The sequence below is a fragment of the Mustela lutreola genome, chromosome 6, assembly GCF_030435805.1.
Source record: "Mustela lutreola isolate mMusLut2 chromosome 6, mMusLut2.pri, whole genome shotgun sequence".
Taxonomy (NCBI): domain Eukaryota; kingdom Metazoa; phylum Chordata; class Mammalia; order Carnivora; family Mustelidae; genus Mustela; species Mustela lutreola.
Window position 1 is genome coordinate 86061793 of NC_081295.1, and position 26778 is coordinate 86088570.

Sequence of the window (26778 nt, forward strand, 5' to 3'; positions counted from 1 at the left end):
TAAGCTACCATTAACTAAATGAAGTTTCCAAAGCACCTCCTCACTCCTGAAAAAATGTCCCAAGCTTATTCCTACAATGAATCCAGTTGTAGGGCCCTATCAACACCTCAAATCAAAGATAGGGCAGGAATGGAGAAAAGGAAACTTATATGAGCAGATCTGACAATGAGGATTCAGAAATTCCAAAATTCTATTACTCATCTTGTTTCCTCCCCCACTTCCATCCTCCCACCTAGGACCACTCTTTAGCACCTCCAATCTCTTCCCAGACCTCTCTTGAGCTATTCCCTCTAGCTGCCATACTATTTCTCTACTGCCTTTCACCCCAGTTCACACTGGATGGTCAACATATTGTATTCACTGTCGTTTCAAACCCATGCCTAATTCCCCATTTAGCCAAGCTTCTGCTCAGACTACTCACCAACCGACTACAACTTACATCCCAAAGTTTTCTCTCAATCCTCATTCTTCTGACTTCCCAGCACCATTAAATAGCAGTGACTATCCTCTCTACATAAAAGTTCTCTTCTCTGCTGGCTTCTATAACCCTACCCCGTTTTTTCTCTACCTCTCTAATTCTTCTTTCTCTAGCCTCAGGCCCCTGTCTACAGGTTTTCTCCAAATCTCAGACTCTGAGCTTTTTTTCCTTCTCTATACTCTAGTCCAGGACTCAACTCTTTATTCACCAGCTCTGACTGCTTCCTAAATGCCAGTAACATGCTTCCACTGCTACTCCTATGTGTTTATTCATCAAATGTTTGCTATATGCTATATGCCATCTTAAATGTTGAGGATACAAAGATCAACAAACCTTACAAAGATCATCTCTGCCTTCAAGGATCAACGATAAGTTAACAAAAATGTTGAAAACAACATAATCAATGTGGTAATTCCTACACAGACATACAGCGAGGAGGAAGAACACAAATAATGGTAATATAACAATGGTTTCCTAGATTGAATTTCCAGACATAATTTGCACAAATTATTTCAACTAATTCTCATAACAGTACTAGGAAATACAGGACTAAGAGTAAAACTCCTATGTAACTTAATGCCAGGTCATACATTTAATAAGTAATTCATTCGGGATTTGAAGTTAAACTTTTCTGGCTCCAAAACCAATACTTTCTCTTCTGGCCCCAATGAAAAGAAATCTAAATCTGATGAGTCAGGAGAGAAATCCAGACTAAAGCACCTATTTAAGATGAATCAGTATTGAAGACAATGTAAGAACATGGCCAAGGAAAAGATCACTCAGAGAAATGACTAACATGGGACAGAACTTGGTACTTAGATGTTCCAGAAACCCCCAAATTCGATAAGTCTAAAATCAAGCTCAGCATCTTCAAAGAACTACTAAATTTCTTTAGTTCTAAGACACATATTTTTTCAAATTTTAACATTCCTGAAATTGGGATATAGATATTACAGTGTGTCATGGTTTAACTGGCAGTACTCTTTTATTTCTTAGTGGCACACAAAACAATGGCACCTTAGAACTTCTGGTTTCTTAGATTTGATAAAATAAGGTAACTTCCTCCTAAACTTAATCCTCAAATTAATATCCCTTAAGCTACCAAGATCAAATTTTTTAGAATAATATCTCCTTTATACATACTTACGTTCCCTCTTTCCTACAGCCACTTCAGTTTACAGTTGTATCAACCTCGTGCAGGTCAAATACCCTCCTTGCTGGTCTCCCTGAACCAATTCTCTATTCTAGATGAGCAAGTACAGTACCTAGGATCAAACTTTTTTTTTTTTTTTTTTTTAAGATTTTATTTATTTATTTTACAGACAGAGATCACAAGTAGGCAGAGAGGCAGGCAGAGAGAGAGAGAGAGGAGTTAGAAGGCTCCCCGCAGAGCAGAGAGCCCCATGCGGGGCTCGATCCCAGGACCCTGGGATCATGACCCGAGCCGAAGGCAGAGGCTTTAACCCACTGAGCCACCCAGGCGCCCCAGGATCAAACTTTTTAAAACCATCATCATACTCATGCATCTCTCCCTCTCGCTGCTCGTTGGGCATAAGCAAAAATCCCAAGCTAGTTTGACAGACTTCCATGATTTTGGCAGAGCTGACCTTTACAGACATTGTTGTTAATCGATGTGAGCCTTCTGCTCTAGTCCACCTCTTCTATTCCCGGTCTCTCAAATGCTCTACTTTGTCTGTCAAACGTAACCACTCCTCCCCTCGGAAAACAATCCACCCTGATGCCAGTCATAATATCCAAGGTCAGGATTCACCTCAGGCTTCAAAATCTCCATGAAATCTCCTTTAATCCTTCTAAGCCATATCCTCTTCCAACATTCACAACATGTACTCACTTTCAACATGGCCTTAACTTTTCATGGGAGTGTATGTCTTATATCCACAAAGATATTAAAAGGATCAAAGGTGGAGATTATATTTTGCAGTTACACAGCATAACGTAGCAGTTCATTACACAGCCTAACTACACAGGTCTGCCTCTCCACTCTGCATCTGTCTGTGTGACATTGGGCAAGTTACTTAACCTCTCTGTACAATGGAGACAATAATAGTACCTACTTCAAAAGGCTGTTGTAAGAATTAAATGACCATGTAGAACTGTTACTGATAAGAAAAGCACTTCATAAGCACTTCAGAATTGCTATTATTTTTCTTAAAAAGAACAATCACGTAAGTGTTGAAAATAGCTATTACGACTATTTAGAATCTCTATGTTCACAGTACCTCAAATAATAATACGTACAGAGCACATACTCAGTGCTGATTTGAGGGAGGAAGGCAGGAAAGGTCTTAGCAAAAGAAGACACTTTTCAGGAAAGTGTCTATTTCTGATATTCTAGGGAACAGCTAAAGAAATTTGTCCAGGAATGGCAAGAAATACCTATTTTGGAATCTACAAAGGCTCCACAATCTCTGGGGGAATTAAGAGGAGAACAAGAGAAAGCAAAACTATATGTTCTTAGACCCACACTTACCACGTACACCTGCAACTACAGTTTTGTAACTCATTTTATAGCTGAGACTGTCAGACAAGGGAGAAAACATCTGCAGGAGATGAGATAAACAGATACTCACTGAGCATGCCTCTGTAATTGAGGTCCATATCCCGGCTCTCTGATCGAACTTTAATAGCATCCAGAATGGCATCGGGAGACAACAGTCCTGAAGGCCTCACAACGTTCAGAAGTTCAGTGAGGCTCATCAGAGGCAAACGCACAGCCTGCATGATTTCAGCATGATTCTCCTTTGAATTGTGCTTACACCAATTTAACAAGGCTAGGAAAATATCTTTCTCGGGAGCTGCAAATGAATCTCTTAATACGATGTTTAAAAGTGCTGTCTGAAAAGGATAAAAAAAAATTCCAGTCATTATGGAGTTCAGCCCTATGTATGATCAATCAGCAAAACCTCACAGAACTGCAAGGATCACTTCTATCTCAACAACTCTCTTCGACCATCTTCTTTCTTTAATCTTTGTGCCATGTGCTCTCTTGCCCATCACGACTCCGTGAGCAGCCATGGGCATCCTGTACCACTACATCAAATGTTTAGCCTTTCCCACACATCTGCACCTATCTTCAATAAAACAAGAAGAAAAATGGCAACATGAGGAGCTGTCATTCCATGCAGGCTCTCCAGGAGAGCTCACATTTATAGGCCAGTAAGATAGATCTGACATTTAAAATTCGAAATCTTGTGTTCTACAGTATTACTGCACTCTTATAGTTCTAGTTTTCAGATTTCCAGACTGACCTCCAGCAACACTTGGGCAACCCTCAAAGACCCTTGCCTCCAAAAAATTAAGTAGGATAGTAAAAAACATATGGGCCAAAATACATAGCTTTTCAAATATGTACCATTTGAAATATTCAGGTCCTTGGAGGAACATAAAAAGGGAAAGGAGAGACCAGGGTTCAGAGACAGATTTGAGCAAAACAGTCTATTTTTTTGAACCAGTAAAAAAACACAAAAAACAAAAAACAGTGGACTTAAAACATCCAAGGACACCTCAGATCTCCTTTATGAATTTTCCCTCTCACAATAAGGAATTATCAGTTGTACCTCTCTTTTGGAGAGATACAAAACCAAAAATAGTAGGCAATACCACAAAGGAACCTATCTGACAGGCATCACTTGGAAAACACCCACCCTGCATAGAACCTACCAGAAGAATCTTAAAAAAAGGAAAAACAGGAATTTGCCTCTCTCTTATATGATCTACAGAGAGTCTCAGTAGCCGGAGGCGGGCGGCTAGACAGACGACCTCTTCCAGACCGACAGTTCCTAATCTTTTATTCTTAGTCTATGGCTCTCTTCCGGCTGCACAGATCTAAATAACACGATGCATGCCTGCAGAGTACTTGTAGACGATGACACACCTTAGAAAGGGAGAGGAAGCCTTCACTGGAGAGCACCTCCTGAGCATTTCTGTCCATAAACATGCAGCACATGCAAGTTAACTTGGGAAGTGAGTAGAGGCTGGCAACATCAAAAGTCATGCAGACATTCTGAATGTTAAGTATGGTACAGAGATACTCAGAGGTAGAATCCTCCAGCTCTGGAAATCCATATTTATGAGCCAGGCTCAGAAAGTCCAGCAACACCTCCTCCTTCTCATCTGTCAGTGTTGCCCGCCCAGTGTAGATGTATTTAAGCAGCATGGTGAATGCTTCTGCGGTGGTGTCTTGGAGAGGGATTTCTGCTTCGGGCTGAGATTCTCGCATCCCACCATACAGTAATGCTCTGCATGTCAGAGAACAATACATAAGGAAGACCTCAGATAAGATTTGCTACAATATTATGAAATCACGGTTATCAGCATTATGCAAACATAAATTTGTTTAATGACTCAAAGATTCAGGTAAAGAAATGCATAGTAATCATTTTAAATAGTTCTCTAAAGGAAGAGAAATGATTTATAAACTATTTTGGATTAATTCTATAAACAATTGGACTAATGAAATATCCTGAGACCTCAAATATGTAATAAACATTCATTAAGTAGAAAGATGAAAGCGCTCTTTTGAAAGGAACAGCGAAATCCATATAAACAGATTAAAGGTCAATAAGCTCTTTAAGAAGTAAAACTCTGTAGGAAAAGATATAATCAGATAAAAACAATTATACCCAATCAGGTGCCATTCTCCCCTGTTAGACTGGCAGAAATTAAAAATCCTGTTAACTATGCAGTACTACAAAAGCAAAGGAATAACGGGTTTTCTCATGCACTGCTCTGAGCCTATAAATAGGCACTCGTTTGTGGAAAGTAATTTAAGTAATTCCTATTCAAATCTAAAATGGGCATACCCTTCAACTCAGTAATCTGTTAGGACTCAATTCTAGAGAAAATAATACAGCAAAGTAAAGATACATGTATAAGAATATATAGTAAAACAATGGAGGGATGCCTGGGTGGCTCAGTGGGTTAAGCGTCTGCCTTTGGCTCATGTCATGATCCCAGGGTGCTGGGACTCAGTCCCAGCTGAGCTCTTTGCTCAGCAGGGAGCCTGTTTCTCCCTCTGCCTTCCACCCCCCCTGCTTGTCCACATGTTCTCTGACAAGTAAATAAAATCTTAAAAAAAAAAAAAAAGAAAAGAAAAGAAACAATGGAAACGCTGAAAAAAAATCTTAAATGTCTATCAACAGAAACAGAATTTTAAAAACTGGTACATACTTCTGTGCAGCTATTACAGAGATAAACGAGATTGATGTATACAGTCTTCAAAAGATATTCAGGATATAGTATGTAAGTCAAGTTGCATACCCAGATGTGTTGATGGGAAAAAGTATATACCACATATTTATGTGTGTATGCACATAGATATATAGATGTATCTAATTACATTGAGAAAAATTGGGGGAAATTCATCTTACACTGTTAACAGAGGGTGTCTCTGGGGAATGGGATTAGATGGCTGGGAGGGAACGACTTCCATTTGTTAGTTCATAAATTAAAAATAAAATTGGGAATGGGATTATGGGGTGATTTGACTTCTTTTTTCCTGTCTTTCAGTATTTTTCAGATTAAAAAAAATTCTATTATTGCTTATCTGCTCATCTAAAAACTGAAAACCAGATAGCCCAGTCGGGTAATGAATTTGAATTTCTATCTCTACTACTGTAGGAGAAATAATATGAACCAATTAAACCTCTAATCCATCAGGAAAGAAAGGAGGAGGACAAAGGAGGAGTACAGAAAAAGAAGAGTTGGGGCGCCTGGGTGGCTCAGTGGGTTAAGCCGCTGCCTTCGGCTCAGGTCATGATCTCAGGGTCCTGGGATCGAGCCCCGCATCGGGCTCTCTGCTCAGCAGGGAGCCTGCTTCCTCCTCTCTCTCTGCCTGCCTCTCTGCCTACTTGTGATCTCTCTCTGTCAAATAAATAAATAAAATCTTTAAAAAAAATTAAAAAAAAAAAGAAAAAGAAGAGTTGAAGTGAGAAAGAAAATATGCAAAAGTGAAAACAAGAGGAAAAGGAGGCAAAAAGAGGCTCCCCTTGCTCCTAAAATTCTCAGAGTAAGACTAGCATTTCAAGGGTTCCCTCCATGTCTGTTGGAATTCCTCCCACCCTCCTCCAGGTTTTGGCATTCTTGATGGCCTCAGGGAAATAGTTGAAACTCCAGGCAAAGATTTACAAATATTCTGAGCATATTTCTTTACTGGGTTATTACTATGCCTAAAAACACCCTTGAAGGTTTTCATTAATCCAGAGAGTATCCCACCACGACCTTAAAATTATTGGACTAAAGAATACTTTCCTAGGGAGATCTCACCAAGGCTTACTCCCACTGCAGTATGAGCCATGGTATTCGCCTAAATTCTCAATGTTTTAAAAGTGGTTTTGATGAGGCTTCCTTGGAACACTAAATATGAACTCTCAACCTGTGAAAAATTCCCTCATGGACAGTTAGTCTGTCCTCATCTGCGAATTGATAGGCTCTATGACAACAATTAGGGAGGCTTCTCCTAATGTTCCTTTGTATATGAACGTGTCAGCAATGAGAATATAAAATATCATTACCAATGACTCTGAGTTGAGCCTAGTGAGCCATGATATACTATAAATGTTCAATATCCACAAAGAGACACCAAGAACAAGTTCAGTAAGGGAGTATATTCCATTCACTCAATATGATCTTTAAATTTCTAAAAGCATGTAAGTTTCTTTTGAGAATATATTGATCGTCTAAAAAATATCCACACACATTGTCTTGAATTCTTATGGAAGAGGGAAGATATATAATGTTAACAAATATTAAACATAAAGCCAAAAAGTTCTGACTAAAACACTTTAACAATAAAGAGTGGACCAGTAAGAAAAGAGAAACACAAAAGGAAAAGTGTGCAGAGGACAAAGACCGGTTACTAATATTACCAGACCAAGGCAGGCTGTCTGGATGGAGCTAACCACTAGCAGGAGTGTAGGAGAGGGTCAGCGAGAACTCTCAAAAGATGCTCCTGGCTTCACCTACTGTGGCATTTTATATGTGCAAGATGGGAGGTTCTAAAAATGTTTAAAATGTACTCAAAGAGTTCGAATTGTACATATTTCCAAGAGCCTCACCTCAATACAATGTGTGTGACTCCAGATACTGTTTTGTTGACTTAATTCTGGTTGTGAAAATCTGACTGTAGTTTTCACTAGAAGGTAAGTGTAATTTTCTCTAAGCCACTGGCATCTCAGGTTTTAGGCATGAGTCTCCCAAGTCAATCCATGATTTTTAGATAAGGACTCTATGGATTTACCAAAGATAATTTATCACTCAGTCAATAATTCAGTAATGATTTCCTTTTAACAAATATCAGGTAAAACGTAGAGTAATTAGAGCTTAGCTTAACATTCATAACTCTTGAACAGTTAGAAGTCTGAGTGACAAACAAGGGCAGGATTTTTTTTTTTTTTTTACATTAGCACATAAAGACTGCTTAGTTTTAGTTATATTTGCTTAGTTTTAAAACTAAATTTCAATAAATAAATAAATAAAACTGAATCTCAGTAAATATTTAAATTCCCTTTAATTTCGGGTTGCCATCACTCCTCGGCCTTTTGGCTAAGATCAAGAGTAATCCAGGGTTGCCAAACTGCCTATTTCAGAGATAGATGTGTTGGGTTACCTACAGGTCCTGGGCCTCAGTGGTCTGAAACTAAGAGGTATACATGTTCGTTAGCAAGTCCAGAGGTCGGTCCATTTATACAGTAAGAAGCCGAATTGCCAATCAGCTTAAGTTCCATTAGTCATGAGCTGTGAGGAAAGGTGAGGGCCGCAAAGACTCAGCCTGAGAAATATTCCTGACACCCTGAAAACAATGGTTGATGTGGAACATTCAAGCGTGGGAAGGCTTCTCACCCTCTAATTCTCAGGTGGCTCCTGAAGGAAAAGGTGATTTAAACAACAACAACAAAAATGTAACAAAAAAGTCTGTAAAGAGGGAATTCCTGTAGAGGTTGAACTCGAAGATTTAAATTGTTATGCTTTGTTACATTATTTTTCATAGAGGAGAAAAATACCAGTGTTTTCCACAAGTGACTTGAATCTTCAAAAAATAATATACACTTACCGAAAATATTGGCACCTCGCTGCTAAAATTACCCTGTGGGCAGGAAAACGTTTCTTTTCCACAACGAATGTGACGTCGCCATATTCCTCCCCAATCAGCAAGGCACCAATATGTTCAGACAAAATGTGCACATGATCAATTTCCCCCACTGCAGTAAAGGGGCGAAGAGGGTGGCTGTTACTCATTTTGTAGAACAGGTGATAGTCGTTGATCTAGGATATAAAGAAGGGGTAAGAATTAGTGGAAGGAGGGAAGTACACTTAGAAAATCACATACCATAAACAGAGCTAAGTAGGAATTTGAAGGACTTTAAAACAAATAGCATGAGAGAGATTGCATCAGGACTCCCATCTTTATCAACCAATTTATTCTCAGAAGTAATTCAGCCTGACTCATGAACTCCAATCCCTTCAGTGTCTTATCATAATAGGCAAACAAAAATCCCAGCTCTTCTAACACAAACAACACTTGGAGCCATTATATTCTAGAAAACCGTGCCAGTTACAGGTCCCGTATTTCTTGGTACCTCAAGAAAAGAAAAACCAACAACTGGAACTCCTCTGTAGCTACAGATCTACTTAATGAGGTTGGGTATAACTATACTCAGGAGGAGAGTCATCTGGGCATAGATCTAGACCTAAGTCATAAGCAGAATAAACTAAGTCATCAGATTCCAAATACCTTCAGAGGCTTTCATCTGAAAATACCTTAAATATTTTCTAAAAAATAATCTTCTAGAGTCACAAAAATAGCCTGACATTTATTAATGAAATCTTTACCCCCCTGAAAATAAAGAATAACCCCGATATTTTTCTTTAAACTGTAACTTATAATTCAAACTCACAGCTCTGCTTGTGTTTACCACTACATCATTGCATTTAATCTCATTTACAGGCATTTATTTGCTTTTGTATGCAATGCTTTTCTACAGATGTAACTAAAAATCGAAACATGATTAACAGCCTTATATGTTAGAAAGGGGAGCTATGTCCCTTGAAAGCTAAAAGTGTTTATATTCTTCAATCTCTCCAGTATTTACAGGTTCTGTTTTTTCAGGGGTAAGTAACCCAGCAAGCAGGTAAGAGTCTTCACAGGCATTCAAGTGCCCCAGGTAAAGACATAGCTGACCGCTCAGAGGGGTGCCAGCTACCCCTCTACTGCTAACCATCTACTGCACCAGAGACCAGGGGAAATGAGACAGATGTGCCTTCTTCACTAGACCTCCACACCTTCTTCAACTGTCCACTTGGACCAGGATTAAAGGTTAAACCACTCTTACTCTGTAAATGTCCATATCTAGATCCATTATTAGCAAGGTGCACAAAACATTTCTCTATCCCCAGAAACTGCAGTAAAAATCCTTGTGGTACAGGTTCCCCAAATCCTTGCTATTCCATGTCCACCCTCAACAGAGAGCAACAGCAAGGACTGTGACACAGAGGGAGATGGAGCATGAGTTAGGCAAGAAGACACCCACTCCAGGTAAGTGGACAAGCTCCCGGCCCCCTAGATTAGGAGCATCAAAGGGATAGCAGCATACTCCCTTAACGGCCAAGATAAATCCCTCTTCAACTACAATTTTCACTTGAAAGCCTTAAAAAACACAAATCATCTCCAGTCACCTATAAATGAAAGATCAAACTCAGCTTAAGAGGATCTATTTAGGAGTGTCAGCAAATAATGCATGATTAAATTATTTGATGCGTGATACAAGAGTCTAATAAAGAAGTTGGCAAACTTTCTGCAAAGGGTCAGATAAATATTTTAGGCTTTACAGACTATATGGTCTCTGTTTAGACCAGTGGAGCCAAAACCAGCCATTGACATTAAGTAAATGAATGAGCATGGCTATTTTCCAATAAAACTATTTGCTGAAAAGGGATGGATTTAACCCTCAAGATTATAGTTTGCCAAACCCCACTCTAACATATGATCACAGATTGGCTATACTCTAAAGGATCAGACTGTTTCCGGTTTTTGTTTTTGTTTCTGGATGGATTACCCAACTGATGTCCAAAATAATATGGTCATTTCCTGTGTCAGCCATGAAATTCTGAAATCTACTGGTGCCTGACTTCAAAACCTCATTACTCTTCAATGAACTGTCACGTCACTATCCCATATTTCAGTGATGGTGCATGGCTCTAAACAAAACAGAATCTTTCCCTGCCTGAACAAATGCATTGCACATACCCAGCGAATATATTCTCTGGCATAATAATCACTTATACTTTTACCCAGGTCATAAGTGAGATGAAACGACTCTTGATGAGAAAAGATTGATTTCTGGTTAATGAGCTTAAAGATAAATTTATGATTCTTCAAATGATACATAATAAACATCAATAGTATATATACACAAATATCTACCTTAATAGGTTCTCCAGATCTGTATTTCTTAATACACACAACTTCATTTCACTAAATTTACATTTTAATCACGCTTTTCCAACTGAAGATATAAAGTGAATATTGCCAGGTATAGAAAACAGCCACTTACTATGGAATAAATATAATTTTATTGGCATATAGTAATAATTTTAATTAGAGCAGTGACACTCAATGAGCTACACACATTGGAATCACATGGGGAGCTTTAAAAATGGGGCAGAAAAAGATGCTTGCACCACACATCAGAAATTGTGACTTAGTTGTCCTATAATATGGAATCACTCTTCTGAAGTGATTCTAACAAACACGCTAAAAAGGAGCCACTGATTTAGACTGCTATTGTAGTCACATACCTTACTCAGATACACAAATATAAACACAAAAAAATCCACTGAGAAAATTCATTGAGGATTTGATTCCATTTTGAATCTCATTGCAAAGAGGCAACTGGTGCCCACAAAATTACTAAGGCCACAGATCATAAGCAGAAAATATTTGAAAATATTTTTGTCCGATGCCATAGCTTCACTACAAATAGTTTGGGTACACCCACCTGTATTTTAAAAAGCGTGTTTTAATTCAATTTTAAAACAAAATTAAATTAAGATGTTTAAAGGAAAAATTAAAAGCATGTTTCAGAAACATATCCATAAAGTTAATTTTTTAAAGCTCTAACTTTAATTTGATAAATAAAATTGGAAAAAATTTTAAAGTTCATAGTGTACAACTGTTTATTGACTTGTTTCTTAAGCTTTATAACTCATTCTACCACTGTCAACATATGTGATCTCTGACAAATTTTCTAACTTCCATGAGATTGTTTCCATACCTGTAAGGACACAGTTATTGACTTTTTAAAAATTTATATAACTCTGCCACTGCCTTCTAATATCACTGTTTTGGCCTGACCTATGAAATGAACTCTCGTGACTCAGCATATGATTGTGACTGCGATTTATTACAGCCAAAGAATACAAAACAAAATTAGTAAAGGTTTTGAAAAAACACATGGGGCAAAATCTGAGAACCTGACATAAGACGCCAAGGGTCCTCCCCCAGTGGAATTACAAGTGATGTGCTTCATTCCTCCATCAACAACCTGTGACAAAACATGTTAAATGTTACCAAGCAAGAAGCTTGTTGGAGACTCAAAGCCTTGGCTATTTATAATGGAGGCTGTTCCAATAGGTAGCCCCTATCTGACATGTATCCAAATTCCAGACTCCCAAAAGGAAAGTTGTGTTCAACATAAACCACAGTGTTTGCACAAACTGCTTAAGTGAGCCGCTCTTATCAGCTGATGGCAGGAACCCTTCTAAACTCTAAGTCTCCACCTAGACACCAGTCAAGGGCCAACCTTGAAAGCAGAGCTTCCTAGAGATAGCAGTTCAGTCCTGCTATGTTAGCCATTTTCTGGATGGTTCCAGAAACAATCAGAGGCCTAACAATGTCAGCAAAAGCACTGCAAATAAGGAGTCTAAAAGCCTATCTGATGTACTTATTTAATCTCTGGTTTGGAATGCAGAGAGGTATACTAAGAAAATGCCTACTCTACCCATCCAAAAGTATTCATGATCCCTAACCTCCCATTATGCCCAATCCAAATAGTTTTAGGGACGGGTTTCTTCAAAATTTCAACGATAGATAATTCCAATGTTATTTAAACAATCCCTGTGCATATGGGAAGTAGTTTTCTGCTACTTCTTATAAAGCCAATTTAACCCGACAGGAAGATGCCCATACCCACACACTAAAAAACAAGCATAAATAACAAAAATCCTAAGTAAAATATTGGAAAACAGAATTAAGCAGAAGGATTTATGGCAAAGTGGGTCAATTCCAAGAAGAACAGATGAATATTAGGAAAAATAAGTCATTGAATTAAAACATCAAAGTGGAACAAATCATAAAATCATAATATAATTAGCCCAATAAAAGCTAAAATATCCTTTTTTTCATTTTTTTTTAAAGATTTTATTTATTTATCTGAGAGAGAGAATGTGTGTGTAAGATACAGCATGAGCACGGCTCTGAGAGGAGAGGGCAGAGGGAGAAAGAAGCAGACTCCCCACTGAGCAGGGAGCCGGAAGCAGGGCTTGATCCCATATGAAGAAAATGCCAGGATCCTGGCAGCACCACGTGAGCAAAGGCAGTTGCTTAACCAACTGAGCCACCCAGGCACTACGCTAAAATATCTTTTTAAACAATCACTACTAAGTTTATTTTTTAAAAAAGTTCTGACTGAATAGGAATAAAAGGAGACTGACTTTTATTAGGATACTAATACTTCCTTAACTTGATACATACATATACATATATACATAGCCTAACTGTAACAGATATAAGCATTTGGTTAATAATAAAACACTAGAAACAGTCCCAGAAAAGTTCAGAAATAAGACAAGGAGGTCTACTCTTATCACTATTAGCATTTCTCAGAAACAAAAGACAATGCGGTTAACTGAACCAAGTTCAAAGTAAATGGATTAGAAAACGAAGAGGCAAAATAATTATTTGCAGATAATCTGATTGTCCATATGCAAAATCCATGAGAATCAACTGAAAAAATTCAGAGAGAAAATAAAGGAAGTTCAGCAAGGTGGTCTCACAAAATTATTATATGAAAATATACAGTATCCTTCCATGCCAAAAACCAAAAGCTGGAAAATATGAAGAAAATGACCTGCAATTTATAATTGCAAAACACATCTAATACTTAGGAATAAACTCATAAACTCATGGAACCCATGGAATAAAACCAAAGTCCACTGAAGAATTTAAAAGAAATATATTAAGAGACATACATTGCTTGGACACAGAAAAATCCACTGTTTAAAGAGATTAGCCATCCCTCAATCACCATATAAAAAAAGCGTATTCAATATTTTATTGTACTTTAAATGTTCTGAAGCTTCAAAGTTCAAGAAAATATTCTTGATAGGGATAACAGTTAAAAAATAATAATTTGACAAATGGGCACACATAAAAAAACTGAGAATGAGAGGTGAGATTTTTATATTTATCAAGAGGTGATTTAAGTTGAGAAACACAGTTCTAATTAATATGAGAATTGAAAGTAATCCTGATCACAATCACAACAGAGTTTTTAAATTAAATTGGGATAAGACAGACATCTGGAAGAATAGATATATAATTTGGTATATATTCTGGAAAAAAAAAAAAGAACAATGGGGGACCACTGAGTGGATGAGAAAGCAATTCACAAATTAGAGCAATTAGAACAATGTAATATTAGAGAGACAGATCGTTGGAACTTATTAGTCCAGAAAAAAAAACCCAAGTACTATACACAGGAATTCACTACACACACACACACACACACACACGCATAAAAATACAGTATTTCAATTCACTGAGGGGAATACAGAATTTTTTTCAATAAAAGAAGTTGTTAGCTAGTCATTTTTTAAAAAGTGGATAGTCACACAAGAACACAGAATTAAATACATAAGGATGGCAAGCTCAGCACTTTCTATAACAATGAAAAATTGGAAAAAAACAAATGCCCCTTTAAAGGTAACTGCATAAGGGGTGCCTGGGTGGCTCAGTGGGTTAAGCCTCTGCCTTCAGCTCAGGTCATGATTTCAGGATCCTGGGATCGAGCCCCACATCGGGCTATCTGCTTAGCGGGGAGCCTGCTTCCTCCTCTCTCTCTGCCTGTCTCTCTGCCTACTTGTGATCTGTTTGTCAAATAAATAAATTTTTTAAAAAATTTAAAAAAAAATGAAGGTAACTGGATAAACAAATAATGGTAAATCTATATAGTAGAATAATATACAATTTTAAAGGAATAAACTTAGATTACTATTAACATTGAAAAAATCTAAAATATATGTATTTACATGGAAAAAAGGTATTACATGGAAAAACTGCAAAACTGTATTATACTAAAATGTTATCTTGTTAAATAAATTTTTAAAAAGCAAACATCAAATTGTTAACAAGGGTTAACCCAAAGGATCAGGGTTGTGGGAAAATTTAATGTAGTGCACTACATAATTTTATGTTTAAATTTTTATAAGCATGATTTATTTATAATAAAACTTTATACAAATATTTTAATAACTTTGGCCACTAAAATTACAAAATAAATTAGTTTGTGTATGAGACAGCAAGTGTTTTAATTTGCCATAACCGGTAGTACCTGATTTGGTGACTAAGAACAGTAAGCAGAGGGACTGTATATTATCTCCACAAATGAAAATTAATTAACAACTTGAAGACAAGGACAAAAGGTTCATTACACGAAGACAGACATTACACGAAGGTAGGAATGAATACCAGCTACTTGAGTAGCATGGCCTACTAGGACACCCTATTTGATGCATCCTGACTAAAGATCTTCACCTTCGAAATTTTCAGTAGGACATTTTCTAGACTTAAGGCGCATTTTTTTTTTTTTCAGATGCAAACACAGCGCTCTGAGATTTGCTCCTGTTGACAACCCAAGTCTAAATTTGCTGACGTTCCCGGGATAGGGCAAGGGTAATCTATTCACTCAAGCTGTTCCTTCAAGGTGGGAAGAAGGAGAACAGGAAAGCAGAGGGAACAAGGACCTACTGGGATACAGTGCAGGAACACCACGACCAGGAAATGGTGCCATTCATGATAGCATATGGTATCATTAGCTGAGGGTTCTGGGACTTCATATGGATTTATTTACCAGGGATGGTGGTATAGAAACTATACTCTTTCATGGTTGGGTAACTTTCATGGGTTCAAATGCATTAAAAAAAAAAGACTAAAGCAGCCATACTAAGATTCTCAGGGTTATTGACTATTTCCTATGCAATAAGAAACCGACACCCATTTGTTCTAACCAAAATAATGAACAATGTCCATAAATAAAGTGAAAGCACCATATGTACTTTATACTGCTGTAATGTTATAATTACTTCTTAAGGAGTCTGAAAAAACCAAGTCAACCTAAATACCAATTTCTTTACTTAAAGCTGGCAGTACTGTTTACAAACTTTTCTTTTAGAAAGGGCTCTCCACAATTTTTAAAGTTTATTCTCCAGAGTGTAATCAGGAAACAGACAAAGAGCAAAGCTCCACCCGGTGGAGATGCCAATGAGTCAACCTAAATACCAATTTCTTTACTTAAAGCTCACTTCTGGCAGTACTGTTTACAAACTTTTCTTTTAGAAAGGGCTCTCCACAATTTTTAAAGTTTATTCTCCAGAGTGTAATCAGGAAACAGACAAAGAGCAAAGCTCCACCCGGTGGAGATGCCAATGAGTCCTTGAAAGCTTTATAAATCTCCCCTGGGAAGCCCTCTCTGCCCCGCCTATTTCCTGACTGAAAAGCCTTTATGGGTAAAAAGACCTTCTGCTCTTTAATTGCAAAATATAAATGATCTTTCTCTTGAGGAAAGCGATGGCATTTACAAGCATATGGTTTAGCAATTTCTTCCTGCTCTTGGTACCCATGTGATGTGTAATTTGAAGTAGTATTCCTTAAACTTTAAATTAATATCACCTGGGGAGATAAAGGATATCCTGTCTGCATCTTAAGCACTCTCAAAAAATCACATTCTACTTTCTCATGGGAAGGATACCTCACTTCTTTTGATATATACTCTACCCTTGTCATCCAAAAGTCTGAATAAACAGGTGTACACTGACCATACTGGTTGGTGTAACCTTGATTCTGATACTCTGCAAGAAAAGCTACTTCTAAACCTTGCAGAGGACTCCTGTCACAGGGGCAGTAAGGGGCCCCAAGTGAGAAACATGACTGTGGTTTACAGGCATTCTCTGGTTTCAGGATCTCCCAAATATCTTTCCCTGGGAAAGATGAAATGATTTCTAACATCCAGTACTACTCCAAATTCTTGTCACTCTCATGATTTTATATGTTTGTGAATAAATGTTTATAGATATGCAAAGCTTGGAACACTTTTAAAGAACTGTAATCATAACAAAACATTTGACAAGATTATTATATTGAGAGTGTATATAACTCCATTTACCAATTACCACATTGATTCTCCACTTCTTTGTCAAGGGACAAAATAGTTTCTGAATCTGTAGGTAATTCATCCAATAAAAGACTTATTGAGGGAAAAGAAAAGGATTTATTGAGCTCTCTTCTCTGATGCAGGCCCAGTGCTTGGTGATAGAAACTCAAGGATTAATAAAAGATAAAGTTGCCAACTCTGAAGAACTCACTGTCTCCTGAAAAAGGTAGGCCTAGATGACAAATAATGCCAATTCTAGAGTTAGCAAGCCATAATTTTATGATCAAGCCATAATTTTATGATTTTCAGAAAGTAAAATAAGTTATCTTCTGTAAGTACCACACTAAAACAACTACAACTATGTTGAACAGATTACTAAATGAACAGGAACTCAGAAAATTATGTTATATTCTTTTATCAAAATAAAATATTCAAACAATTGACTACTTGTTCTCCAAAATGGGGTTGTTTACATCCCAAAGTGAGTACGATACAAGCCACAGGAATTTGGTAAGAAAACCTTAACACTTCTAGTGACATATATATATATATTTTTAATTTTATTTATTTATTTGACAGAGAGAGAAAGAAAGAGCACAAGCAGGGGGAGCAGCAGGCAGAGAAAGAGGGAGAAGCAGGGCCCCACAAAGCAAGGAGCCTAATAAGGGGTTCAATCCCAGAATGCTGGGATCATGACCTAAGCCGAAGGCAGACACTGAGCCAACTGAGCCACCCAGGCATCCCAATATGAATTCCTAACCTAGAAAAAGAAAAAATTAAGCTTCAGCAATATTTAATATGTAGGTGTCCCTAGCCTCCTCTCATGATCTGCATGTCAAAAACAGTCACTTGTCTCATAAGACAGATAAGTGTCTAGGGAATTCCACAAATGCAGGACTCAAGGAAGTGTTCTCATTTGCTCAAGGACATATTAGGTTTACCTGCACCTGCTTATGTGAATTTTCCAAATGTTATCTGGCTTTAATTAAATTATTGCTCACAAGATGACAAGTGGACTAAAAAAGTTCCTGCAAGGAAACCACTGATTGCAGATAATATAATACTGCCAAAATAAGAAAACAAGTAAATGGCCATTTATGATAACTCTACCCCTAGTAATCAGATTTTATAAGGAGGTGACCCCGGCCAATAAATCCTAGAGACTTAATGCCTACCTACAGTGAATATAGACAAAAATATTGTATTATAATCATCAAACCTGCTAAAACATTATAATTAAATTATTGCAACAACTAAAAACAAGTGCTAATGGTTAACATGATAAAGGTTGTAATTATGGCCACAACAGCAATCATATCTTAATAGATAAATGTATTAAATTAACATGTTATATACACTTTATTATTTTTAAAGATTTTATTTATTTATTTATTTATTTATTTGAGAGACACAGAGAGAGAGGAAAGTGAGTGAGAGAACATGAGGGAGGAGGCAGAAGAAGAGGGAGAAGCTGGCTCCCTACTCAGCAGGGAGCCAGATGTGGGGCTCCATCCCAGTACCCTGGGATCATGACCTGAGCCAGAGGCAGATGATTAACTGACTGAGCCACCCAGGGTCCCCACATGTTACACACTTTAAATCTACTTGGTTTTTGTTTTTTGGGTTTTTTTAAGATTTTATTTATTTATTTATTTGACTGAAAGAGAACACAAGCAGGCTAAGAGGCAGGCAGAGAGAGAGAGGAGTAAGCAGGCTCCCCACTGAGCACATAGCCCGATACGGGACTGGATCCCAGAACCCCGAGATCATAACCTGAGCCAAAGCCAGAGGCCCAACCCACTGAGCCACCCAGGGGCCCTAAAGCTATTTATTATATGTCAAATATATTTAAGTTAAAAAAGACCCCCAAATTTGAAATAAGATTTGAAATATATACTATTATTAACAATGAACCTCCATATAAAAGGCATTAAAAGATAGGCTGAATAAATCAATACTGGTTGAATGTTTTAACCCAAAAAGCAGCTTAAGACAAAATTACAACCTAGTAGCAAATTAACCATTTTACAGGATACAAAGTACCTTTCACCTAATAATAATGGCTACTATCTACAGAGGACTTATTATTGCCAGGCAGAGTCCTAAGCATTTTATACACACCATCTTATCTAATATTCAAAGAACTGGCTTGGGAAGGTACTGTTTTTTATTCTACTTTACAGATAGGAAATTGAGACAGAGACAAGAGTAGGCAATTGTTCAAGGACACAGACAATAAATAGCAGATTCAATCCAAGGTCTATCAAAATCCTGAACTTAGAAGAGCTATGTCACAGTGACACAGGAGAAATAAGAAATGATTCTTACAGACTCCTGCCAACTAGCTCCTCTGACCAGCAGTTCACAAACATTTTTAAGACGCCCTATTCAGACTAGGTAAAATATGCCATGGGTGGTAAGAATGACATGTCCTTTTTCAAGTCTACTTTTGGAGATTACATATGAATCAGCTTTACTAATAAAGAGAGAATAACTCAGACTCAGCTGCAATGTAGTTAAATTCTAGTTATTGAAAAATTACAGACCAAGAATACCATTAAAACAAATATCTATCCATATACACTACAGGGTTAAGTGAAAAACCTATAAAAAACTAAACTGATAATGACACAACTGAACAGTAATCTATAATTTTAAAAAACAAGAATGGAAACAACTGTGAAAAGAGTAACCAACTCAGCTGATAATATATATCTTTCTTAAAATGTAAAATAATTCTAACTTACACATATTCATATATGGAACAGGAGCTTCGCAATGTTGCTACAGACTACATAGTAGCCAGAATTATTAGAACACCAAATTATACAACTGAAAATAATAAAACACTGTTTTTTAATTATACTTGAATTAAAAAAAATAAATTTTTTAGGGGCACCTGGGTGGCTCAGTCAGTTAAACATCAGACTTCAGCTCAGGACATGATCTCAGGGTGCTGGGACTGAGCATTGTGTTGGGCTCCCTGCTCAGCCAGGAGACTGCTTGTCCCTCTGCCCCACCCCTCATGCACTCTCTCTCTCTAATCAATAAAATACTTTAAAAATGATAAATATATTTTTTAAAGGTAGTAACAGCAACTACATGTCATTTAACCAGGTACATATTAAAATTGTGTTAATTTGTTTTTTTTTTTTAAATGAGAATCCTTTATAAACTCTAGTTATACTACTGTGGATTTGTGAATGCCACATTTTGCATACCCTTAATGCTTCATTTGATTGGTTTTTAATAAGTTGCTGAAGGATATATATAAATGAAAGATTATGAGATCAACTGACACTTGCCAGTGTTTTTTGATCAGGGCTAACCAGTGGCCTTGGGCCATCTTTTGAGAAGTGTTCTCCTAGACTAGGCAATGTTCCTGGCTAAGTTTGGCAATGATATTTAATTTTGTGGTGGTTGGGAGAAGCTATTTTATTATTCAATCACAAAATATCTTAAACTCCCAAGGCAAAGCAGCCCAATATATAATTTGCAATATTAATTTTATTTTCTATTCAATTCAAGCTGTCTTCAGTTTCCCTGGATCCAATCTCCAAAACAATCTTTCCCAAATACCTGCAAATGAACAAAAGCACTTAAATCAGGTATCTTAGAAGAACAACAACAAAAAAAGTATCAAATGACCCAAGTGGGGTTCATCCTGTTATGTTTTAAAGTTTCCCCAAATACTGAAGCTTGCTTCTTCTTTCTTCCCTACAAAAGACCTTCTTGAGCTTATACTTCAGAAACGCATTAAGGTGCAGAAACATCAGATTTTACTAACCTAAATTCTGATTGTTTGCCCAAAGACCTGCATTATCCAGTTACAAAATTTCCCTAAGTCTCTTAGCTCTTGTTTGTTCCATTATTTAGCTCCCTATAAGGCAACCTCTACACAATGGGTTGACTTTTGGGAATGACAAGTCACAGACTGCAATTCTAAGAAGTAACTATCACTTACAGTTCTCAGAGCTTATATAACTATTCTTTTTCAGGTTCTCAGCCTTATTGGTCCCAAGTCCATTGAAAACTGCATGAACTGTATGCTGGGAGCCAAAAAAAATATATGCACCCAGAGCCAAAAAGCAATGAAAAAGTCATGATGAGTGCAGAAGTTATTAGTTGTAATAATACTTGAAAATACAGGACAAGCCATTTCTGTTTAATTTCTTCAGTGGCGACTTATGGGTCTGTAATATTCTTGCCCAGGCTTAAATTATATGATACTTTCCTAATTAATAAGCATCATTATAGCATGAGCTCCCATTAAAGCAGTGGAATAATCAATTGCAACAATTTAATTTCTTTGTAGCAAAGCTACTGTGAACATCTGCATTATTGTCTGTGTAAAGGAAATTGGCTTTTCATTTGTAGATGTTATAAAAATGTTCTACTGTGCACACTTTGATGCACTTTGTTAAACCCCAATATCCAGGTTATTTTCTGTGAATTGTGAATTTTTAAAAAAGATCAAGTCTGAGAAGTTAGCTCACCTAAAATCTTGGATTTATAAGCTTATTTGTTGCCATTCTAGAACATAATCTAAGGTAATATTCATGAATTATACTAATCTTCCTTTTGTTTTTTTCCCCTTCTTTCCTTTAGTTTTATTGGCATTGTCTTTATTCCTTCAACATAACATTCTCTACTGCAATGAAAAAAAAAAGGAATAAAAATCAGAAATAATTATCATCATGTAGACTAGGAGTTACTGTCCAAAACAAGAGCCACTGATCTAAATTTGTAACCAAAGTCAAATCTACAGCCAAATCCAAAGCTATAATGTGTATGTAAGAATAGGGAATGGACAGCACATGTCAAGCCAACTATCTTTCATCTTAGCAACAGAAAACCTTAAGAATTAAGTTCAAGAAGTCCATGCCTCATTAAGATTAGTAAAATGGACTTTTCCTTTAAAACTCTCACTCTGTCATGTTCCAAACTTAATCTTACCCGAATCTTCTACAAATCCCTGTGGATAAGCAAATATGTGGCCTGCCTTTCACCCTCTTCTGGTGCATGTATAAACCTCACTTTCACTGTGGGAGAATAAAATCCATAAAATGAAAGAATTATGTATATTTTTTTCATTCTGTTTTAGAACAAAAACTCTAAAGGGTAGTGTATGAGTCTTCTACATTCTGTGCACTAATGCCCCCAAGATGCTACTGAATAATTGATGAGTTTATGATTAGACTGCTATCCTTGGTTTTGAACAACATTCATGGGCCAAATTTCATTCACATCTAATATTGAATTCTATCTCTTTTATCGTGATCGAAATATGCATCAAGGTTGATCTCTGTTCCTTAGAATTTCATCAGCTGATTCTTTACCTAAAGTCATAATCTTGATAAGTGACCAGCTCAGTTCCAGCACCAACTTGGGATGTCACTGACACAAATTCTTATAGCCCATCAAGAAAAGACACTAGGACCATGCCTTTTGTAAGAGAAACAAGCCTACAGTGCAGGCATCTTAGGAATAAATATATTGACACAAGATGAGGAGAATCTATTTATACTTTGTAAGCAGAATATTTCTAAAGGTCATTTTTCAGAGAAAAAATAAATTGTGATTAATAAAGTTTTTAATATTAAGTTGGATTTCATTTAATTGAAACGGCATTACATTTTCTGACAAACATAAAATGATTGAATGTAGCAGAATTGGTGTAAGTTTATAAAGAAAAAAAGCAGCTTATGTTTTATTTGACCAACTGGTTGGGGTTTAGCCACTGATAAGGAAACAAGATTCTTAAAACACTATGCTATTCTATGAGTATATCTAGAGTAACCCATACGCTCTGTAGATAAGGCGGGTTTTAAATAATGGAAAAAGATAGCTTTTTAAGGATTTATTAAGTAAAAGAAGATGTTCCATACAGACAAGATGGCAAGGGCAGGAGTCCTAGGGCAGTATCTGAAAATGTGGGACTGAAAAGTATGTTTTGAGTAACAACGGAGAAGAGATAGAAAGAGATACAAAATATGGTAGAACCTTACAAAATAAAACCTGTCTAAAACTAAGATGCCTCCAAGGGAACAAAGAGCTGAGACTTGGAAGTATTCCTAAGTTCTGCTGGGTAAGATCTAGACAAATCATTTCAAGTCCTGAGATTCAGTTTCTACCTTGGAAAAGGGGTGGGGGGTAGGCAACATTCTGTGGTAACTTCAAGTTGTTAAACTCTATTGCTAATCATATGTGTAGGAAACAATGTTCTTATATACTGGTAGAAGAAAAATCGGCTTCAGCTTTTTGGAGGTCAACCTGCAGAATTCACAAAATTCCTAAATATCCATTTCCTATAACCCCACAACTGTACTTCCAAGAGTAAATAAGGTTATAATTAAGCATTGCTTCTAACAGCAAAAAGCTGGGGTACTAAACATCCGTCAGTACCACAAGCAGAAAATAACAGCAACAATCTTCGGGGAGGAAAGTGAGTTTGAGAAGCCTCATAAGGGGATGAGTGGGAAGTATTACATTTAAACTCAATGTACTTCTGAAGTGTTTCCTTCCTTTAAAGGGGCACCTGGGTGGCTCAATTAAATGTCTGCCTTCCACTTAGGTCTTGATCCCAGAATCCTGGGATCCAGTTCCGCATCAGACTCCTTGTTCAGCACAAAGTCTGTTTCTCCCTCTCCCCGCCACTCCCCCTGCTTGTACTCTGTGCCAAATAAATAAATAAAATCTTTAAAACACACACAAACACACATACAAGAACTGATTTATCTTTTACATAAATGGCATTTCAAGGAACTTTAGAAAGTGTTAACTTAAAAAAGGTGATGAGATATTTATGTTTATCAAAAGGAAGCTTTTTTTTTCCTTTAAAGAAAAGGATGAAAACCCCAGATCTGATTTGTTCCACTTTACTGAGAAGCAATTATGAGGAGAAATGACCAAATGCTGATGCAGAGAGAAATTTAGTAAATAATAGAATTTTAAGAGTTAGCTGAAAATGAGTCAGACACAAAATTCTCGAGAACAGGGCCTAGGCATTGCTCCCTGGTGTCCCACAAGGACAACAGTCTATCAATAAATATTACACTGGGGGCGCCTGGGTGGCTCAGTGGGTTGAGCCGCTGCCTTCGGCTCAGGTCATGATCTCAGGGTCCTGGGATCGAGTCCCGCATCGGGCTCTCTGCTCAGCGGGGAGCCTGCTTCCCTCACTAACTCTGCTTGCCTCTCTTACTACTTGTGATTTCTCTCTGTCAAATAAATAAAATCTTTAAAAAAATAAATAAATAAAAATAAATAAATAAATAAATATTACACTGAAACAATCCAAGCATAGGCTATAGACACAAATGTGCAACTCTCTGTCATTCTCAGGAATTGATTATAAAGATATTTGTGCTCATCTTAAAAACACCTCTCAACTACTTATAATCAATTGTTTTCATTAACAAGTTTTCCCTCCCCCAAATATTCAGCAGGTATTTGATTTCTTAATTTCCACTTTACTAACCAAGGTTATATTTCTGTATCACACTTTGCATAATGTTTATCTTATTTCTCCATTTCTTCAAATATTTTTAAACTTATACAACCACTTCATTACACAGCACCTTTCTTGGTGTTCTTGAAGTCTCTAGTGATGTGCGGTTTTTTCAACTGTAAATTCTATAAGTACTTCAATGGAGCATAAACAAACATTAACAACTGTCTAATCCTGAGATGAACATTCCCTTAGGATCTCTGAAATAGGGCCTGGGCAGCTCAGTAGGTTAAGTGTCTGCCTTGGGCTCAGGTCATGATCCCAGAGCCCTGGGATCGAGCCCTGCAGAGGGCTCCCTGCTTATTAGCTGGGAGCCTGCTTCTCCCCCTCCCTCTGTCTGCTGCTCCCCCTGCTTGTACTCTCTCTGTCGCATAAATAATTAGAATCTTTAAAAAACACAAAAACCTCTGAAGTAGCACTATTCTATTTTTCCATTCACAAAAACATAAAACTCCTGTTGATGTGCTTTTAGACAATGCACAGCTTTACATTTTCAGAACAAAGGAAGCCCATTCTTTCTACACTTTTGTTACCTAGTTAGTTAGGATAAGCCTGTGTAGCTTAATTATAAGGAGTAGGACCTGCCAGAACCAAGTGTCAAGGAATGGAAGTCTGTGAAGGAAATGATTCAAATAGTTCTGGAGATACTTGCTTCTCAGCTGACATTCAATTCAACAATTGGTGAAGGCTTACTATGAAGGCTTACCAGGTACAGCGGGAAGGAATAACCGGTGATGAACATTACCCATAAGAAGGAACTAAGAAAGCTCATTACTCTCTGCACTGTAATAACTGTAACTTAAAGATCAGAAAGCAAATGATCACTATAATTTCTTCTGCAACCTTACCCACTCCACAATTTACAAAAGATGACATTCCAAAAACAAGTTATTTAGAAGCCTTAGAATGCTTAAGTCTTTTCCACAGAAACAACATTGCAATATCCGATGGCCAGCCACAAATGCCTGTTGATTCCCAAAGTACCTTAAGGAATGGACCACTAGGAAAGTGAACCACAATGAGTAACAATATGGAAAATGCTGAGTCGCAATTTAGAAAGAAAAAAATATGCCTTACTAGTTTCAGGAGAAAAAAGAGAGGAAATTCTTCTCCACTTGGTCCTGCTCACAGAGTCAGACCCAGGAATTACTACTTTGCCTTCTTTTGGTTCCCTCTTGTGCTAATTTTCAGCATTTTTTTTCTCTCTCTGGCTTACTAAGCAGTAGAAGGGTCTCAGAACTTTCACCCAGCTCTGGAGCTGCATTAGCCAAAATAGTTATCACCGGCCACCATATGTGGCTACCAACCGCTTGAAATGTTGGCTAGTCCAAATTGAGACATACTGTAAGTATAAAATACACACTGTATTTCAGAGACTTAGTAAAATATTTCATTTACTTTTTCATGTTGAGTGGATATTGAAATGATAATATTTTAGATATATCAGGCTTAATAAAATATTTTTAAATTAATTTTACCTGTTTTTTTTTCTTCAGCATGGCTACAAGAAAATTTTGAATCACAAATGTGGTTTGCATTTGTAGTTTACATTATATTTCTATTAGACAGCACTACTAAACAGATAATCATAAATAAGACAGTAAACAGTATCCCAAGTCACACCACTTGAGTTCAAATCTTGGCACCACAATTTACTACTGTGTAATCTTCGAGACACTACTGAGCCTCTTTCTAAGCTTCTGTTTTCTTTTCTGTAAAATGTGGTAATAATAAAATGCTATTTCAGGGGCCTGTTGGTAGAATTAAATGAGGTAAAGAAAAACAAATACTATGATATCTATCACATAATAAATGTTCAGTAAGTATTTACCACTCCTATCATTACCACAACAACTACTACTATTATCATTATTCACTACCAGTACATGATGAAGAAAAGGACAAAGATACAAGTGGGTAGAAAGAGAGATAGAGAGAGGGTACAAATACAGACTGTTCAGAGAGAATTCTCTGTTCAAATTTAAAGAGAGAAACCCACTTAGGAACAGATCCGCTTTATCTCTGTACAGATAAAGAACTGTAGGCTGCCATTAGCTCCCAAGGGCACAGCCCACATGGAGACCTGCATCACTTAATGGCAGGCAGTATCTGGGTATTTCCAGGATGTTCTCTTACCATATAAATATGTCAGAGAGGGGCATCCGGGTGGCACAGCTGGCTAAGCATCTGACTCTTGGTTTTGGCTTAGGTCATGATCTCACCGTCCTGAGACAGAGCCCCACCCTGGGCTTTGTGCTAAGGGCTAATTCTGTTTGCGATTCTCTCTCCCTCTTCCCTGCTCCTCCCCCTTGTGCGCTCTCTCACTCTCTCTCAAACAAGTAAGTAAA

The 26778-nt window shown here is 37.1% G+C and overlaps 1 protein-coding gene across 1 annotated transcript in view; it reads right to left on the reverse strand.

Moving 5' to 3' along the window:
* BTBD9 (BTB domain containing 9) overlaps positions 1-26778 on the reverse strand; it is a 417303-nt gene that overhangs the window by 367006 nt on the left and 23519 nt on the right. The window contains exons 2-4 of the mRNA XM_059177843.1: positions 8550-8761; positions 4374-4737; positions 3070-3334 (exon numbers count right to left, since the gene is read on the reverse strand). Of these exons, the coding sequence (XP_059033826.1) occupies positions 3070-3334; positions 4374-4737; positions 8550-8734 (814 nt within the window). The 5' untranslated portion in view covers positions 8735-8761. The remainder of the gene's footprint in view (positions 1-3069; positions 3335-4373; positions 4738-8549; positions 8762-26778) is intronic.